The sequence below is a fragment of the Manacus vitellinus genome, unplaced genomic scaffold (assembly GCF_001715985.3).
Source record: "Manacus vitellinus isolate BGI_N305 unplaced genomic scaffold, ASM171598v3 scaffold_77_pilon, whole genome shotgun sequence".
Classification (NCBI taxonomy): Eukaryota; Metazoa; Chordata; class Aves; order Passeriformes; family Pipridae; genus Manacus; species Manacus vitellinus.
The window spans coordinates 824,538-845,078 of record NW_021940802.1 but is presented as its reverse complement, the minus strand read 5'-3'; the positions used below and the strand labels follow the sequence as shown (position 1 = coordinate 845,078).

The 20,541-nt window shown below is 42.5% G+C and overlaps 1 protein-coding gene across 3 annotated transcripts in view; it reads right to left on the bottom strand.

The window, feature by feature from the left end:
* The window catches only part of SLC6A1 (solute carrier family 6 member 1), a 58,166-nt gene that overhangs the window by 3,794 nt on the left and 33,831 nt on the right, over positions 1 to 20,541 (bottom strand). For all 3 annotated transcript variants that reach the window (XM_018084872.2, XM_029964660.1, XM_018084871.2), the window contains exons 2-14: positions 15,223 to 15,644; positions 14,007 to 14,138; positions 12,501 to 12,601; positions 10,699 to 10,808; positions 10,447 to 10,579; positions 8,999 to 9,133; positions 8,778 to 8,881; positions 8,358 to 8,482; positions 6,056 to 6,168; positions 3,860 to 3,991; positions 3,260 to 3,362; positions 1,941 to 2,041; positions 294 to 461 (exon numbers count right to left, since the gene is read on the bottom strand). In XM_018084872.2, the coding sequence (XP_017940361.1) occupies positions 294 to 461; positions 1,941 to 2,041; positions 3,260 to 3,362; positions 3,860 to 3,991; positions 6,056 to 6,168; positions 8,358 to 8,482; positions 8,778 to 8,881; positions 8,999 to 9,133; positions 10,447 to 10,579; positions 10,699 to 10,808; positions 12,501 to 12,601; positions 14,007 to 14,138; positions 15,223 to 15,457 (1,692 nt within the window). In that variant the 5' untranslated portion in view covers positions 15,458 to 15,644. The remainder of the gene's footprint in view (positions 1 to 293; positions 462 to 1,940; positions 2,042 to 3,259; positions 3,363 to 3,859; positions 3,992 to 6,055; positions 6,169 to 8,357; positions 8,483 to 8,777; positions 8,882 to 8,998; positions 9,134 to 10,446; positions 10,580 to 10,698; positions 10,809 to 12,500; positions 12,602 to 14,006; positions 14,139 to 15,222; positions 15,645 to 20,541) is intronic.

Below are 20,541 nucleotides of genomic sequence, written 5' to 3'. Positions count from 1 at the left end.
ATATTTCATAAACTGCTACTTTGTTTTCTAGGTGTAAGGAGCTGGAATGCAAAGTGTCTGCAACTGTCAAACCAGAGATAAAGACCACACATAACATGGGCAATTATGTTTAACAACAGATGGCAAAGACACTCTCTTGTCTTTTTTTCTGGTTGGTACTTCCTTTTATGTTTTTCATCTTGATGCAAAATAACTGGGCTAAGCAAGGGAGAAACATGTGACAGAAAATAACTGCCCAGCAAGCTTTGATCAGTGTGCACAGGTCTGAAGATGGTCAGGAAAAAGAGACTTACCTGTTTTAAGGAGCCTTTCAGGGTTAGAAACATATATGCCATGTAGCCTGGTATCAGCACCATAGAAGACAAAGCCATGAACCAGCCAACTCCTTGGCCCCACTTTGGGAAAACATAACTTCCCATCGTGAGGGGAGTCATTTGGACAGCACTGAAGATAAACACTCCCTGCAAAACACAGTGGAAAGGAAGACTTGAATGATATTCCCAGAGTGTTCTGGCTTCAAGAGTTTTTTTCTGGAGTTTCCCAAGCAACTTCTCACCAAAATGAATGTTTCGCGTTAACATTGTTTTCATACACATAACCTGCATCTAAGATTATCCAGGTATCCTGCTGGGGGCATCCACTGGTGCTAGTAAATTCCTCTGATAGCCTGCACAGAGCCAGAGGGATGGGGGTGTGGGGAAAGTGGGCTCCTGGGAATACCCACACACCTGAGCACTGTGCCATTGAGCAGCAGCATCCGTGGGTTGCTTTTGTGTTGTTTCCAAACGGTGGCTGGCAAACATGGTATTCCCAGGGAAGACTCCTATCCTGGCCTGTTCCAAGTGTCTAAATCAACCTGCATCAGGGAAACCTTGCTAGAGCGACCCAGGAGAGAAGGGAGCTCGTTCTCATCCCAGGCTGATCCTTTGTGCAGAAGGTATTCCCAGAGGAGAATGCAGAGGGGCAGATTTTATCACCATACCATCACTCCTGAACTTGACTGGCAGCAAATTCTGCCGAGGACTTTACAGGACAGGAGAAATCTGCTCAGGTTTACGTACAGTGTTGGTCACCTTCCTACTGTACCACTAAAATAAACAAAAAAATGCATTTCTTATGCCTTCCTGAACGCTTGTTTTTAGCAAGATGAAAGCTGCCTTCGTGTGGGTAGGGATGACTCAAGGAACCCTCAACATAAACACATTCCTGTGTCTCCTTCAGTGCTCCTCATTTGCTTTTCCATGGTTACCTGCATGGGACTATCAGAGAAATGTCAGTGAGTGGCAAGTATTGTGTCATGTGTACTAGTGGCTGCTTGATTAGTTTTTTATATTGCATTTGGGTTAACTATATTATGTGCAGTAAACTTACATTTCTTTGCCTATTACTTCACGATATACTGTATGGGATGGAATCAGGAAAAGAATATCCTCTGGTTTCCAATACACAAATTCCTTGCAAAGTTTGCCAGGGGTGTAAAAGTGGTTAATATAAGCCACAGAATCCCATGAGAGAAGATTTTCAGTTTATAACCCTTCTCTGTCACCAGAATAAGTGCCTGTGAAGGAATTCAGTTTACACAAGATGGGTATCTCTGTGTGTATGGAAAATTAAGACTTTAGAGATATTGTAAAATTTTAAGAATACAAGAAATGGTCAAAGTTTGCTTTTTACAGTTTTCTATCTCTGCCAATGAAACTCTTGACTAGCTGCCATTTCCAGAGGTCTAATACAAGAAAATATTGGCTTCTTTTTTTAGGGCACAAACTTCCTCTAATGACTCTGGGTTTTTTTTGCTAATTGCCTTCAGTGGAATTGCTGAAATCCTTAAAAAAGGAATGAGGTCAGAGTTAATATGAACCTGTGGGGGTGGAAATGAGAATTCTGTAGCACACGGGCCACCTCATTTAACATTTAACAAATAAAAGTTTGTTTCTTACTGCCACAATGATAGGAGTGAAAAAGGACCAGCAGAGTTTCCACCAGATGCAGGGTCTGTATCCCACCATCTCTTGGATGTTGTCATAAAATCTATTAACACCTAAATATAGAAATAAGAAACAGTATAGAAATGTATCAGGTGACTGAGTCAACTAAAAGCTCAGTGGTTCTAAGACACTGTCATAAAGATGAGATATATTTGGAAGCTCTACACAGATCCCAACCTAACTTTTCACCTATCTGAATGGGAAAAAGTATGCAAACTCAGAAGCACCAAAAATCACCTGATCTCATTCCTTCATATCCCCATTAATTAAATAGAGGCCTGCAAACTCATTCCCATGCAAAGACCAAGGAAGTTTGTACATGTGAAGGTGAGATCCAAAAAACCCCACCCTTGGTTAATTTAAACTCTCCTTAGAATGAGAAATTTAGAATGTATCTTACAAGTTAGATTACGAGAAGAACCCAACCCATCCTAGCACCAACCAGCTTCACTCTGGTGCACCCCACATACATGCAGAAGTGGATATGAAATCAAAGAGGAGCCCTCTTGTTGCTGCTGTCCATCAGCTTCCTGAAGGTCTGCCTACCACAGTGTTTATAACTTTGATTTCTTCACTATGGAGCTGGTGTATTTTTCCATTTGCATTTCCTGGATTCATCAGCAGTATCTCTCCCCTATAAAATGCTGTTCCATCCTCTCAATCCCACTAAAATCCAGGAGGAGGACTCCAGTTATCCAGCTTTCAATCAGTTGTGTAACACAAACTGAAGTGCCTTGGTGATTGTTGGAGCAGCTCCTTGTACGAGCTGACACAGAAACTAAGGTCACATGGAAAGATATGACACAGATCTATTAATCTGTATGGCCAGTGCCTGCCAGTCCAGATTCTGGATATTTTGGGGTAGTTAAGCCCTAACTGAGTCTCACTGCAAGATCCTGGTGTGACAGAGCCATTTCTGGAGAGGAAACATTACAAAGCTCCAAAGCCCTAAGACATTATGTTGAGAACAGCAACACCAAGCACCTCTGCAGATCAAGGTTAGTCAAGAAAGGGGGATGAGAAAAGAGATGAGATGTCAGCTGCTTAATATTGCTGACACAGTGACTTCCAGGCCTCTAAATGGGGTGTTTAAAGAGGCAGCAGTACCCCCCACAAGCCAACTTTGAGTCCCCAGTGGAATTACACGCACAGAAACCACGGCCAAGTTCAGTTCCACCCTCAGCATGTGCACACACAAACCAACAGATCAGAAGGTGAAGTATCCTTATGATGTGCAAAACTTAGGGAAAAAATAAAAACATGTTGTTTACCATAGCACCAGGATATTGAGATGCACTCAAAGAATACAAGGAACAAGAGACTCATTCCGCTGGCAGAGTAGTAGTCAAAAAGCTTAAACACATAGATTCCACCCTGAAATATAAGAAGGGAGCATTAAAAATATAGTAAGGACTCCAATTTCAAGATAGATTAAAATGTAAGCTACAAAATAATGGTGGTGAACAGGTTAGGGATATATTAGTGTAAATTAATTAAAGAGAAAGGGTTAAAGTTTTAGAAGGCTTGAGGTCAAAGATTAAGATTGCTGCCAGAATCTAATTAACTGGTTTAATTTCACTTCAGTACTTTTTGTTTAATAATTCAATCATTCCCCTCAAATAGTTTGCAATCTAGGAGCGATGTCAACATCCCCAGCTGCCACTTTTTGGACTGTAAGGGTGCAGAGATGTGCATTTTTTTGTCACCTGAACCCTGCAGCACACACCTCATCCACAGGCCACAGGCATTTCACACTTACAAGTTCATGTCTGCTGCCTGAAATCTGTCTACAGTGTGGAGGGAGGATCCCTGAACTTCAGTGCAGGGATTCTGTATGTCAGACACGGATCCCAGTGCCCCCCAGCACATACCTGAGTGATATTGGACAGCCCTATCAGGTAGGAAACAATGCACACGAGAGCGATGAAGATTTCCCTCCGGTTGCGCAGTAACTTGGGAAATTCATCCACCAAAGCTGTTATGAATCCTTCCACAGTGCAGAACTGCAGGGGAAGGTGGACAGAAATACAATGCAATGCACTGCAGGATTACATTTAGGGGAGGAGTTTTCAATTGTACCCATCAGTGGCCTAAGGCTGCACCCATTCAACGATAAATGAAAATTCACTTGGCTTCGGTGGAAGCTGTGCTCCTGAAAATCCATGTTTCTCCCCAAAAAGATCTGTGCCAAAAGATTTCCAGCTTGGAAAACACTCAGAATTCCAAACTATGAACTATGGCATTTGCTCTGTGAGCAGAAAGTGCTCTTTCTTCTCATCAAGATGATACACCTACAGTTGAGGGATTTGACTCCTTGGTCCTACAAAAATCACTTCTTCTGTATGTGATTTACTCACATATATGAAAGACAACAGACACAGAAAGTCTAATCAGATTGGTGCATCATGGTGAAGGTTAGAGGCACGAGATTCATTCTCATATGTAATAAATCAAACGTTATTTGTATCCCCAGAAAACATTTTTGCCAAGGGTGTGCCCTCCAAACAGAAAGCATGGCCACACTTCAGATAAATAAAGTGCATAAATGTACATATTCAGATATGTATATATTCAGACAAATTTATCATTATGGTTGAAACTGTGAAAACCAGAGTGTATGTAAAGTTTTATTAATTTTCAGCAGTGCAATCAGAATTCAACCAGTAGTTACAGCTCCTGTAAATTACAGTGTATGAAACGTTTCACTGACAGACAGAAAATGCAGAAAGTATGACAGCCTGTAGATATATATTCTTTTTAATAATATTAGACTATCTTTCTCAGCTCTTAGTTGCCTAGAGACAAGTTCTTTCAAGAATATTTTTGACCTAATTAATTTCTCAGCAGTTTCCCCCCAGATTGAGCAATAGGTTTTAATGTCAAGCCTGAAGCTCACTGAAAGACAAAGAAACAGAAAATATAAATGTTCAACTTCCTTTCATCTCCCAGGATAAAATGCCCTCTTGGTCTTTTTGTGTTTTGGTTCACAGTCTGAAGTCAGCTTGGATTTATAGAAAATGATGGATTTTTCTCTACTGAAAGACTGTGAGGGTGTTAAGCCAGTAAATCCCATACTCCTTGATGTGCTGTGAAGGTTGTGCTGAGAACTGTGAGGTGCTGGTTTGCCAACTGCAGCTGATGGCCAGAAGATTAAAACATTTGCAAGGGTTGGTCACACAAAGGTGACCAAACAGTTCAGAAGGCAGGAGGCACTTCCCAAAGTCCTCAAAGTATGCTTTGCAAAATAAGGCAGGGTGCTCTCCTTGGTGCTGACAGGATGGTTATTACCTACATTACAATTAGTACTGATTATCAAATGCTTTTGTTGAACCTTGCTTAGTCCTTTCTAAAGGGTTTTATCTCGTGCTGTGGGGTTGTGGTTTTTTTTTTCATGTCACAATAAACATTTTAAATGGTTCCATGACTTAATGATTTAATTGTTTAATCCAGACATTCTGGAGAATATCTTATTTGGATTTGCAAAACCCCTAGGCTGTGCCTTCCCACACATTTCCAGCTGTCAGATACCTTGTACAACCTTGCTAAATCCTGAACCAACAAATCCTTACCATTGGAAAGTGATTCAGAACACACCAGGACATGGAATGTCCTCAGTAACAACCCCACTGCCCAGTGAATTTGCTCCAGACATTCATAAGCTTAAAATGTGTGCTGCATCTTTTTGCTCCAGTAAGTTCTTCCAGCAATATTTGTGGCATCTAAATCTTGTAAAATATGTCCCAGTGCCTCCTACATAGCTGAACATTGCAAAGGTATATTTAATATCGTGATTTAACAGTGAATATTTCAAAGAAAAGTTCCTTTTGCCTGCACAACAAATTTTCTGCCCATTTTACATATGTTTCCGACAGTCTGTAAAAACAAAAAAGTGTCTTAACATCATTTTTTTACTATCCCAGGGTGCTGGAACCTTGGGTTTTTCCTCAGTTTTTTCTTTGTGTGATTATTTCAGAAACCTTTCTGCAGAGTACACAGGGACAGGGCAACCTTGCACAACACAGCTGCAGAAAATGTGTCTGGTTTATTCATTTTCACACCAGTTTTACCTGACTGTCAATCCCGAGCATGAGCAACATGGAGAAGAACAGTATTGCCCACAAAGGAGAAATTGGTAACTGTGTCACTGCTTCTGGATAAGCCAGAAATGCCAGTCCAGGGCCTGGGAGGAGAAACAGGAGAGAAAACATCAATGTGATGGGTTGGTGCTGGGATTCTCTGCTCCTGTGGGTGACAAGTTTGAGGTTTATTGGAATGGTCCAGCCATGGATGCAGCACCTGAGCAGGGATTTCAGCCCATCAGTCTTCACTGAGAGGGTGGTGCTTGTACCTTGCTTTTAAAATGAACCCACCAAAATAAACAATCAAGAAAAAAAAACATCCCCCAAAACCCCCAAACCAACCAACCAGAACACTGGATACAGTTCAGAAGCTGCTCCTGATTGACACCTTTGTATAGCAAAGGCAGGGAATGTTATCCTTGGCTGGGGTTACATCTTCCAGCTCTCTCTCCCCTCAAGCAGTTATTGATAGCTGTGATCTTCTGCCTTGCACCAAGTAGTTCAGAAGAGAAGCAAAGACATCTCAGGAAATGAAGACACTTTTCAGACACTTTCCTGCTGTTCCATTTCGTTACTTATCTTAAAATACTCATTTTAATAAGCTATATAGCTGTGAATGGGCAAACTTTTTCACTGGTGTTCCTGCTAACTGCTGAGGGGGGCATAGTGTTGGAAGGAGGATATAAATTAGTATTTAGAAAGGAGCTCTTTTTGTTCTCATAGCATAGCTGGAAAACAGCTGATGTCAGGTTAAGAGGGAAATCTGTAGCAAACTAAATAATCACAGAAATAAAGTTCACGTGCCTCATCTAAGGTGGGTCTCTGATTTTTCAGTTCTCACTAAAAGTCTGAATGTGGTAAGTGCTTGGAGCAAGGACTGGCATTAGCACTAGAATTGTCAAACTCAGTGCAATGAGGAGTTTGAAGCAATCATTTGCTAGCGAGAGCAGATATGATTGGAAAGCCTTCCAAATGGCACTGCTAACAGCAAAATAAACTTCAAATAAATATGTTAATTTTGCTCTCTTACACATTCCACAGAAACGCAGCCACAGCTTTTAATAATATCATTTGTTTTAAAAAGTTGTATAAAAGATGGCAAAACAACCTATCTTGTAGGGGCTAAAATGAAGCACCAGCTTCTGAGTTTGCCAGGAGAAACATAAGCCTTAATTAAAGAGTCAGATTTTCAAATATCCTTTGCAATTAGTGCAATTAGGAGGTCATGGGCATCTTTCAGAAGTCTGTTATCTTAAGTACCTTCAAATGCACTTAGGAGCTTAATAGGATGTAAAAATGTTGTTCTGTTTGCAGGTGTGGCCTTTCTACAGTTATATCTGTATCAAATACATAAATCCAAAAAGCTTATTTCACACACCACTGACTTTCCAGAGCATTTTTTTGATAACAGCTTATGCCATCATCATTTTGTACCTAATTTCTTTGGATGTGCAGCTTATTGAAGACTATTTTTAGGGCTTAAATTCTCTACTTTCCTAACTAAGGAAATATTTCACCAATGTTTGCTAGGATAGTTAGACATATTTTGTCCACCAGTGACTTCCAAACAAGCTTTCAGTTATCAGATCCCTCCCTGTGGCCAGAACTGCTAAGTGAGTATCTGGTGCACCAGCTGGGTTAGGGCAACCATCTGCTCTGCTGCTTTAAGCTTTTTCATCTGGAAGACAGTCAAGAAACTGCAAAGAATAGCATAATCCTTCCATGGACATCTCACTGCCCTAAATAAAATGACTTTCATAATAAAGGGTTCCAGAAAAAAAGCTGCAGGTCTGAACTGTAGGTGAGAACTGCATCTGCCTCAAAGGGCTCTCAGCCTTTGGAAAAGGAATTTAAAACCTAACTGAATTTGAAAATATTGGCTCAAAAAAACCACCCCATAATGACCACCATTCCTCCTGGAGTTATATTTTAAGAATTCCAGTAGCAGGAGGCTCATAATTTGATGTCACAGCCAAGCACTGAAGCAGCAAACTGTGCTGCCACCTCCTGTAAACACATTCCCTGTAATCCCAGTGCTCAGCAGCATTCCTTGTGTCAGCCCAGGCTCATCACTCCACTCCAGGGCCTGAGAGCACCAGGCAGCTGGACATGAAATGACCTTGCTGGTGCTGCCCAGAGAGGTTTGGAACGATGCTCTGCCTTTTGCAGCCAGACTGAAGGGACAGGGAACTTCGAGGGAGGGATTTTGAACAGTTACAACTTGGATACAACGTGCAAACGAGAAATAACTGATGCCACTGCACCACTCAGGGAAAAATATATTGGATACCTGATGCTGCAACATCTGCAATAGGCCTCTTTGTGACATTTGCCATGAATCCAACGATGGAGAAGATGACAAAGCCAGCAAACATGCTCGTGCATGAGTTTATGCAGCACACAATGATGGAGTCCCTGAAATAAAGGTAAAGCACTTTAAACAGCGGGGAAAGAAAATTGTCTTTGCTTCTTCCTGGGAAAAGATTTCGTGATTTAGGATTTCACGGTTTGGCTTCCATTTCATGCTGGGTAAATCATACTGTCTCTCCCATTAGTGTAAATGCAGTTATACATCTTATCCCTAGTCAGATATGACATTTAATATTCAACTACTACGCTTTATTTCAATGATCTAGTGCACAGAAAGACCGAATCCAGCTCCAGCTGAGACAGGCAAGTGCCACTGCAATATGTGCAGTCATCTGCTTACCTGTAAACATTATTGTGGAAAGGGTTGTAACTTCCAAGGGCAATCAGTGAACCAAGACCCAACCCGTAGGAGAAGAAAATCTGTGTGGCAGCATCCAGCCAAACCTGATTGCAGGAAATAATTTTTTTAAAAATCTGTTTCTGCACTTGAGGAGCAGGTCATATGTCTGAAAGGGGAACAGTTAGCAGTGAAACTTTTGTTCACGAGGGTTGAATATTTACCTCAGAGTCTGAAAGTTTACTGAAGTTGGGAGTTATATAGAATAAAATGCCTTCCTTTGCTCCAGGCAGTGTTACACCACGGAAGAACAAGATAAGCAGCATAACATAGGGATAAGTAGCAGAGAAATAAACAACCTGATGTGAAGAAACAAGACATGGTAAGTATGGAAGGAAGAATGATCTGTGCTTGTTAACACTTCAGAACATACTGCTCCCTGAAAACCTGTAACAGCAACTGAGGCTGACTCTTAAAATTGAAGCATTTATCAGTGGAAAAGCTCGATGTGGGAAGGGGAGTGCCTGCTCTAGAATTCCCTGAAGACCATGTCTAAAGGCAGGTGGCTCTTGCCTATTTTTCTGAAGGTGGAGTATAGTAGATTAGGATATTTTCACATGAGGGGCTCGCACTTTTTTTTTTTTTGTATTTATATTTAACAAGGGGAAGTCCCAAAAGCACAAAGATCATGGCACCAGCACCCTGCTCGTAAAACAACATCTGTCAGCTTATTTTTCCCACTCTGTTCTCATCTATGTTATGATACACAGCCTCCCACTCCCTTGCCTTTTCAAAAACCTAACCAAAAAAAGACACTACAAATTCAGACTCCAAAGGCAAAAAACAGCCTTCTTATTTTTCATCTTTGTAAAAGGAGAAACAAAATGGCTTGGTCTGAGCTCAGCTAGGCCATGCTCAAATGCTGCTTGAAGTGGGTCACAGTTACAACCATCTTGTCAAAATTCAACAGCTCATTCTTTCAGTGTGAATAAAATCCTAGTCCTCTGCACCAGACCTGAGGTCTTCTATCCCAGCACTTCACTTGGGTTAGAATCCTCATGGCTGCAGTTTTTTATTTCCCTGAGATTTCTTCCTGCCATTTTGCCCTTTCATTCCTGGAGAAAGGTCTGTCAATAACATGATTTCCTTTAATTCATTAGTAAATTCTATTTTGCACTCAGCAACCAGCCAGACCCCCAGAAGCACAGCATGAAGGCAACAGCCTCCTACATCTCTCATTCAGTACCAGGAAAGGAGGGAGTAGCTCTTCCCAACACTTCCTCGTGTATCAAAGCCCAGCAGGAGCTGTGCAATAAATGCATGTTTCTCACTGAAGCCAAAATATTGAATCCTCACTCTATTGCCACACAAAGTAGCTGTAATATCCATCCCAGGAACCAGCAGTCACATTTTCAGCCAGTTTTTATACCTGGCAAAGCCAAGAAGTCTGTAAGTGAGCAGAGCATCTGACTGTGATCAGCCCTAGGTGCAGAGGAGCCAGCTCTTTCAAAAGCATGGGCTGTATCAGTTCAAGAAAATAGAAATTAAATCCTTCACGGAGATATGCCAGCGAAACTCTCCCCAGCGCCTCTTACCTCAGGAATTTTAAGAATATTTGACTAAAAATGGGCATTTTTAATTGAAAGGTGTTTACAGTACTTTTTAATCTTACCTTTCCAGTCCAGCCTACCCCCTTCCAGATACAAAAATACACCAGAATCCAGGCAATTGCCAGAGTAATTGCCAGTGGCCATCGGATTTGCCCTGGCTTTTCCAATCCATCAGTCATTTGGTGCATGTTGCGTCTGGAACAAGCCAAGAGAACGGTTTATTTGGCAACTGGTTCAGAAGATATTACATGGATGATAACAAGCTGATCCTTGCACATGCACAGCAATGAGACAGAGAAAAATGACCGTCTTACTCCCAGAATTCCACCACGGCACTTGTCATGTTGGTGGTGTTGGCTAAGGTGTAATTGGAGAAGCAGTGGTCTGTGTTCCAGGGGTTCTCACAGTGTTTCCAAGGAAGAGTCTGTTCAAGAGGGAGAAAGAAAAAACCTGAAGTCAGACACTTTTTAAGCAAAGCATTAACTCAGGTGTCTCCCTCTTTACTAGAAATGACAGCTGAGTGGAGAACTGAGACACCTCGAGCTCTGCAGAGCACTGGGCTCCCTGGGGCACTGGGCCTGCCACAAAAGTTATTTAACTTCATATCAGTTGTGTGAATCAAATATGAAAATATTTCTTCCTTTCTTTAACGTATCAGCCCAAATGCTCTGGGGTCTGAGAACCTCTCAGCACGAGAGCATATTGAAACAGCATAAAGGACCTCCTGCAGGGTCTGTTACCTCCTGTTGCACAAGAGGAGATAAAGGTGTGATGGTTATCGATCAGAGATTTTTATTTTCCCCTCAGGTCAGGGGATAATCAGAAAAAGGTAAACTTTGTTTTCTACATGTATTTTCTATGTTTCCATTACAACTTTCAGAAGTTCTGAGGAGCAGAACCTCTTTCCACATCTTATCCACGAGAATGAACCTCTTTAGCACACAACTTAAATATCCTTCTGATGGCAGTTCTTGAAAAATCCTCCTACAGAAATGTTATATCAGGGCATTGCATGTTTTATATACAAGAATAAGAGGTTTCAAAGGAATCAGAAGTCAATATTCATTTAACATGGACCTGAACACCACTTCCAGACTATGACTGTCCTTTCACATCAATAACAATTCTGATAACAAAGAAGAAATGGTGCTGTCACCCCCAGACAGCAATTAATGCAAAATTTGGTCAAGGGATAATTTTTTAAGGCCGAGAACAAGCAAGCATGAACAACATTTATAGCAGAGACAATTGAACAAAGATGCATTAATTATTGAGACTTATATAAGAGTACTTCCTCAGATGGCCAAACCCCACAAATCAGACAAGACTTACTCAGCTGATGAATCACCCTTGAAGGGGGGAAAAAAAAGGCAGCTAAAAATAAAGCAAACAGGAAAGAAAACAAAGCGAAAATAACAACAGTGAATGGGAGTTCAGAGCTAATCAAATCACAGACCTCCCATTCCATGGGGATTTCTTTAATAAGCCCCCTCTGATATTAAACCACATCGCAGTGATACTATTTCCCAAAGAAATAATGTTTGTGTGGCTGCTACTGAAGGAAAAATAAAAAATTAATTGTACACTAGAATTTTTCTGGGGGGAATAACTGGCCTATGGGCACAAAGGGGTCTTGGTGCTCTTGGTGGCATTGCCAGGGCAAGGAGTCTGAAATCTGAGCATGGCTTGAGGCTGCCTGGCAGGGAAGGAGAGGAGCAAGCAGGGATGTTGTGATTAAATGGCAGAGGCAGGTGAAAATAAAATTAAGGCTGTGGCTCTGAAGATTAAGATGAGGAAATTTAAACAAATCGTCAAGAAAATGCAAGAAAAGAGCTCCAAAATAACCTATTTTTAATATTTCTCCGCTGACATTCTTGAAATAGAAAGTTTTCCTCACAGTTTTCTGTTCTAAATTTCTTTGTGGAGGAAAAAAATTTAAAAAGGGATATTTTTAAAACAGTTTTTCTTAGAGTAAGAAATAACATATCCTACAGAGTTCTGTGCATGTTGTGCTAACCTCACACATTTATATTGAGTCAGATTACTCAGGTATGTCTATATCACTTTGCTTTACATTCAACAAAAATTCCAAATGCCTTCTGACACACACACTTACAGTGGTAAAGGAATTATATAGGTAGTATAGAGCCCATGAAATAATCACAATGTAGTAAATATTTAGCCAAAAGGAAAGGACTGCAGCAGCCAGGCCCACACCTGTAAAGAAAACAAAGAGAAAAAGAAAATAAGAAACCTTCAGTAATGTCTGTACAAGCATCAACTGAAGAGCTGCAGTTCAGGACAAATACAACGTATGGGGCAGACACCATTTACCAGGTAAAATTTTAGCAGTGTCATTCCAAGGAGGTCATTTCTTTGGGTGATGGTTCAGTCACCCATAAATTTCATGCCAGTGTCCAGGTCTCTGGGTGGTGCAGTCACACACCCGCTGTTGCTGAGATTTTACTGGCGATTTTTACTGCCAGGAAAATGAGCTAAATCATCTCATTCCCTGAAACATCAGCCCCACAGAAACTCGTGGGAGATGCACACAAATTGAGAATGTGTCAGAAGACCAGCTGGCCTGGTCAGAAGACCAGGACACGGATCAAAGGACTTGATGCTGTTATGGCATCTCAGATTTAAGAAATGGCAGAGTTCCACACTGAAGGGTGCTTTGTTTTCTGCTCCACATGGAGACTTCAGGGGGACTTCAAAATATTCCAGCTGGTGACAGTTGCCTCAGACATCAAGGAGGAGGAAGTGCTCCCAGTAATCAGCATAATGCAAAGCAAGGTCTGTACTAACCCCCACCAACAGCAGGAACTCAAGCAAAAACACTTCTCTGTGAGAAACAATTTAACATCTCTGGGTTTTCCCAAGACTAAATTTCCCAGAACAAAATTCAATCTAAACAAACTTTCAGCTCACCCTGTGCTAATTGTCAGCCCTACTGTGTGAAGTAATTTATAACTCAGTGTGCAACTGGCTCCTCTGCTGGTCCAGAAATCAGCTTAGGAGTTCTGAAGGGCCAAAGGATTTGGGATTTGAAGGGTGAAAAGCATAGTTTGGGAGGTTTGTAGGTCCATGTAGAATCTACATCATAACCCTGAGGTTCTAGCAATCAAACCTCAAACCAGCTAAAAGTCCAAGTATGGAGTGAGCTTGTCTTAAGAAATTCAGCATGAAATTGCCATCTCTAAAGTGCCTGGCTTTTGAATTTCAATAAAAAACAACAGGGAATACAAAGCTCTGCGACCTCAGACAAATATACCAAAGTTTACCAAAGGAACAGTTCCACATCTACTCAGACAATGGATTTAATACGCTGTTTTTAACACTCTTTATATGTTCCTATAAAAAGATCTCCAAAATTTTTGAAGTTCCAAAATAAGTTTGTTGAGGTTCTAATGCCTAACTCCTGCTATTTCGAATGGGGAATGAATAACACCCTGTTTCATGTTTCAAAATTGTCAGTCACACCTCAGAAAATTAGTGTTTTCTGTGGAAAATTATGGTTTAATAAAAATATGGAGGCATCAAGGAACATCCTTGCTCTGTCACTCTGTGCACCTTCTGCAACTCGGAAACAAATGAAAGGTAGTTCAAATTCATACTTTACCTTTGAACATTGGAGCCAGTTTCCACACTCCAAGGCCTCCTATAGATGTGTATTGACCCAGGGAACACTCCAAAAGAAACAGTGGCACTCCAGCAAAAATTAAAGTAAGAAAATAGGGAATCAGGAATGCACCTGAAAATAAATAAGCAGTCTGTTACTGTTGGGAAAAACACAACTGAGTTTCCACTGTTTCCATCCCTGTTACATATGAAAAGAAACCCACAGTGTTTTTTCACTTCAGTGTAGCTTTCCAAAAAAGTTAGTGGAAAGCACATGTACACTTCTAAACCAGTACTCCAAGAGTTAAAAATAAAGGGGAAAAACATATCTCTTCATCGTTTAAATGCTTTCTGTTTAAGTAAAAAGCTAAAATCCAAAAGGCTGTGTACTTTGTTGCCTTCATCTATCACAGATAACATAAAGCCTTTAACCAGCACTGGCTGCTTTCCAGCTGGAGTCAACCTTTTATGGGGAGCTCAGAGCCATTATTACGAGCTGTATTCAATCTTCTCAAAAACTCGGTCCAAAAGAGAGGGATCTGAAGGGTTGGTTGGAGGGCAATGTGCTTTAGTTCTGCTCTGACACTTTATGCTCTTTTAAGTGCAACTGCCAGCTAGAAGTTAGCAAGAACTTCAGGGCAGACCTCAAAGCAGAGCACCACACTCCAAAATGGCTCCAGCCCTCTTGGACAAGTGTAAAGCAAACAAAAACCCCAAATCCCAAATCAAAACCACCTGTACAGATGAAAAAGCTATTCAAATCAAGCCCTGGTTTGCTGATAATTTTGTGGTGAGTCCTAATGCAGAAATATCTGGAGGAGACTGAGGGGAGACCTCACTGCAGTTCCAACTGCCTGGGCAGGGGCAGAGGAGGGGCAGGGACTGAGCTCTGCTCTGGGGGGACCAGGGGCAGCAGCCAGGGAATGGCTGGAGCTGTGTCAGGGCAGGCTCAGGTTGGATCTCAGCAAAAGGTTCTTCCCCCAGAGGCTGGTTGGGCACTGCCCAGGCTCCCCAGGGCAGTGGGCACAGCCCCAAGGCTGCCAGAGCTCCAGGAGGGTTTGGCTGATCCTCTGGGGCACAGGGTGGAACTCTTGGGGAGGGTCCTGTGCAGGGCTAAGTGTTGGACTCGGTGATCCTTGCGGGTTCCTTCCAACTCAGTAGATCCTGTGATTCTGTGAAATATATCAGAGGTTGTAACAAGGAAAAAGCAAACATACCTCCACCGTTCTTGCCACAAAGGTATGGAAATCTCCACACATTCCCTAAGCCAATGGCGTAACCTACACAGGACATAAGAAAGTCAAATTTTCCTTTCCAAGTGTCTCGGTCCGGAAGATCCGTCTTCTTCTTCTGCACTTTTACTACCAAGGTCTTGGGCTTGTCATTGGTGATGGAAGCGTCGACTTCCGTGGAGATCTGTCCGTCCGCCACTTTGGTTCCGTTGGTGGCCATGTCTCTGGGCTTGGCGGGCGAGGCTCTGCCGGCGGCCGGGCGGGAGATTTCAGCACCAGTCCACGTGGACAGCAGCTTTGCGGCTCGTGGTGACCCACCGGGGCAGCGACGGCGTCAGCAGGAAAACCCCCACGGCCCCGACCCCTGGAGAGCCGGCACAGAGTCCTCTACCGGCGTCCGGGCTGCTCTGCAAGACACGAGGTCACAGCGCTCAGCTTCGCTTCGGCGACTCCAACACGCGGAGCCGAACAACACCGCGCTCCCCCGAGAGCTTCGCGACCCCCGTGTCTCGTGGAAGGGCTTGGCTCTGCCCTCTGTGGAGCTGCAAATATAAGTATTTAGTTAGAAATCGTCAGCCACGGAATTTGTGTGGTTTAGACCAAGTGTTTTGAAAGGAGAGCACTGGCCATAGAACATTTTAGTAAGGTTGGAAGCTCTCAAGGGAAAGGTCATAGTTTATCATTTCTTGGGAAGGTCCTTTACAGGCAAGAATTTTGATAATAACAGAGATGGCTGCTTGCACCTGTGAAGAGATTGATAAAAAGTGATGAAGAAGACAAAACAGAGACTGGGTTTAGGCCTCGAATCAGTTCCAGGAGGTAGGAAACTGCGCCAGAACCAAGGAGGCAAGAGAAGAACAGAGCAAGAAAGACATCCATGCCTGGCACCAGGGATCACTTTATGACCTTGAAAGCAATTTGATAGGTGCCTACAGTGGGTGGAAAATGGGCTGGAACAGGTGAGTTAATCCTTGAATCTGTAATTAGAGAGTTGTGTAAAGTTACAAAACCTGTGTGATTCCCTGTGCATCTTTTGGGATTTTTTCTGATGCGCTCGGCGCTCAAATAAATGTGTCTTCTTTTTAGCTTTCTGTACTCAAAACGAGTCTAGAGAGTTTCTTCCCCAACTTTTCAGCATCAGCTGGCATTCCAGACAGGATGAGCAGCTTCTGAACATCGAGGGATTTGCGGGGTGTGGATCTTTCCAAGCCAGCACTGAGTTAGGCAGGGTTTGTTCTTATTGTCTCCATAGGATGCAGGGCAGAATCAACACAGTCCCCCTAAAATAATCTCCATGACCCAGTCATTACATTTTTCCCTGTAGATCTCTTATGATTCTACAGAGAAAAAAATAGCAGTTGCGTCCTTTAATGGCGGATTAATAGTGAATTTAAAAGCTTCACTTATCTAAACACTTTTCTCTAAAATGCTCCCAAAGGAATTAAACAATAAACCAGATCAAGCCACAGGACTTAATCCAGGCAATGATGTCAAGTTTTACATGTGGTTATAATTAGCCTAAGTTACAGCCAAGATGACAGGTTGCAGTGATCACTCCCCAGTTTTGGTTTCTGACTGGGGTTGCCTTCTTGCAGCTTTTCAAAAAACACTGCCATGTAACTGCTATGTACATTTTCAAAATCTAAATAAAGGAAAAATCAAGGAAGCAAATATGCATTATGAAAAATGAGTTGGGATATTTCAGTCAACTCTGAAGCGTGTGTGGTTCCCACAAACCTCGGCAGCCCTGCTTCAACTTGAAAAAAACCAATGAGATGGTGCTTTTACATGTCTACTGTGAGCCCACCCACAATCAATTTACTATCTGGTTCCCCTTAATAACTCCTTTTTCCATAACCCAGTCCAGTCCTCAAACTAGAGATGCCACACATGAAACCCTTGCCAGTGTGAAGCTGCAGCTTGTGGCAATGTTGCCAACGTTGGTCATGAGGTCATGCAAAAATCAACAGTAATTTTAATTACAGATTTGTGCCAAGGAAGATTGGGATTATCAGCCATTCACTTCTAATAGTAAGTTATGTTAAAAAAACGTAAAAAAACCCATGTAAGGGCTGTGCTTTCCTTCAACTTCTCATTTCAGATCTTTGCATGATTAAAATGCTTGTTATAAGGCCACATCCATCAATTAAAAAAAAAGGTTTCGGTTGAAAGCTGAAGAAGAATCAGCTGAAGGTTTGCTGGGATGAGGAGAGAACAAGGATCCTCTCTGTTCCACTTCAAGGTGGGACACAAGCAGGGAAAATCCATGTATTTGCTTTCACATCCTCACAAGTCCTTGTGTGTGCAGGGAGCTCCCCTCCGTAAAACAGTGGAACCAGTTTTCTGTATTTTGATGCAGGCCTGTCCAAATTTGTGTACCAATAACCACCATTTCTGGCCGTGGTCAGCAGTCTGAGCACTTCAGGCAGTGCAATTCCCAAGTCAGGAGGAAACAAGGATCATTGTGTGGGCAAAATACAGCTCCTGTTCTTCGAGGTGTGGATTGAGAGTGCCTCGAAACTTGGACCTCCCCATCTGCATGGCCATCGTGGCTGGAGCAGCCAACTCCAGGGGTGCACCAACAGATGTGCAGTTTGCCAGCACCATCTACTGATGAACATCCAGAACTGAGCCACTTTCAAGTGGCTCTTTTCAGCCAACGCAGCCTCCATGAAGCAAAAGACAGTCAGAGTGTCTCAGTACTTTTACCAACAGTCCTGTACTAGATTGGACTTGTTATTGTAATTTACATTTGGGCTGTGCTTTATCATCATCAGAGCTTCCAAGTACTGCAAGAGGCTGAGTCTGTTGAGGATGAGTTGAAAAAAACCACCAAAATGACATAAATTCCCCCTCAAATAAACCAACACTACATGGAGATATATATATGTATATATATATGTATATCTCTTGTTTGGCTCATAATGAGGGAGAAATTCATCCTCACAGCTGGCACTGCAGGCAAGGATCTGTGCTGGATCTGAGAGCTGAACAACCAAGCCAAGAGGAACATGGGTTGAATAATAAGGATTCAGCCCCTCATATCTACAAACAAGCCTGACCTTGCTGATCCAGCCCTCTCAGGCTCTGGAGAGTTCTGGGTGTGCTCTAAAGCCTCTGCTGAATGCAGTGAGTAATTTAGCCCAGTGCAAGACTCCATGAGAAAGACAAACAAGTGGGTTAGCTAGAAAATCTTTGTGAATAAAGCAAAGAACCTGCTGGAGGGAGGAGCCCAGACCTATTTCAGGCTGAGACTTCACAAGACACCCCAGCACATCAGCATCCAGGGTGAGGGGAGACTGGCAGGCAGCTGGGGCTTTTTATATGAAAAGACATTGAAAGCAGTAGTTCAGGCAATCATATGTGGAGATGTGCTTAACTGTGTCACACAGCACAGCCTTTGGCAAACACCCCGTTGCACACACCACAAGTATCCAAAACATCAGCAGTGGCACGACCAGAGACCCAGCAGAGGCTCCTTTTGAGAGGATGGAGGTGGGGACTGACCAATTTTCACCTGTCCTGCTCTACCACTGCTGGTGCCATTATTCCACCCAGAAACCACGCTGGAGGTTTTACTGGCACTGGGATCAGTGTGGGTTGGCTGTGCATATATAGGGTAATGCAGCAAAACAGCATGAAACAATGAAAAAATACATCAGTTCCCTAAGCCTGAAAGTAGACATTTTTCCACGTTATGAAAAATAATTTTCCCCAAGCCTAATAAATAATAATAATAAATTACAACAGTAGAAGTAGAGTCTAACCTCCAATCCACACTCTTGATATACAGGAGTACTTTAAACACTAGGACTTAGTACAACAATCTAGGAGAACTGGCAGTGCAGCAGTGAAGATACTCGGTACACGCTCTCTAATCAGATTAGGCAACATCCCTCAGCACTGGGATTTAAATTTAAAATTGCTCTGACACGGAATGGGACAGAAAGACACTTATGTAAGCTCTGTGGGCAAAGCCTGGGCAAAATGCAATACAAATTGCAGTTGTCAGCCAGCAGAGCAGGTACGACACTCGCTGAGCAGCACTGGCTTTGTGGGATGGAGATGGAGAGATCCATTAAATAAGTCGGTCTTTGCTCCCCCAGTTCCTTCACGCCAGCACTGAGAGTGTTAGGAAGGGCACAGCAGTTTCCCACCACATTCCTCAATGCACAATAGAGCTTCCTTGACTTCAGTCACTAGGGCTGCTCAGCCAAGAGCAGAAAGCCCTCTAAATCAGGGGTTTGGATACCATGTGGTTGTCCCGCAGCACCACCACATAAGAGAAGAATGGCTGGAGAGAGCCAAGCACACATAGCAGCCAAGGTAATCAGCACTACCAGGGAGACTGGAACAAAGAGATTGCCACTTCAGAAAAGCGTTTTTCTCTCTCCTGGGCTGCATAAAAGTGGATTTGAAGAGTTTAGAACTGGCTGCATGAAATGAAAGTGAACGGCAATATTACTATCATCTTTCACAAATTTTCTTGCTTGTGGCAGCATGTAATAGATAAATCTCTGTTTGTGCACTACCAGCTTTACAAACATTTCTTTTCATGACCAGATCAGTAACTGGGACAGTAGAAGGAAATGCATCAGCTGAACTCTTCAGACTGGGGTGCCTGAAGTAGGATGTGGAAAGTGATTTTTAACATATCCATTAAAAAGTTAGTGTTGAGAAAAGTAGAACACTTCACTTGGTTACGGAATTTGTGGATGCCCAAAACTTCTGAAGAGCAGGGACCTGATACCCACTTCTGAAAATCCCAGATCTTTTGCTTCAAAGACACCTTTAAAACATCACCTAAAAAAATTCCTAACTGTACAGATTTATGGAACAACACATACTTTGCTGGGAACTGCAGGATTAAACCTGGGAAAACTTACGCTTTTCTGGCACAGCTTTTTAATCCAGCTGTTCTGACAGGAAAGGTGTCAGAACCTAAACAACAGATCCCTGACACACCTTGGCCCCAAAGCCTGCAAAAGGGAATGTAACAGGGCAGGTCAGGAGTAGGCTTGAAGGAGAGTTCAATATTACAGGCAAAAATGCTGATGATTGGTGGTCAAGCTAATATTCATCAGTAGAAGGCATTCTTTGGGCAGCAGAGAAAGCCCACATCAACTATTTCTCTACTAGCCAAAATGCAACAGTTCCAAGGCATCTTTGCCCTTCCCCACACGGGACACACTAAAAACAGGAAAAGCTCAAATTTGAGGTAGGTGTCACAAGCCAGCAAGGAAGCATTGGACCAAGTTGGACAAATTTTGCCATTCCAATAAGAATTATAGCCTGTTCTACTGG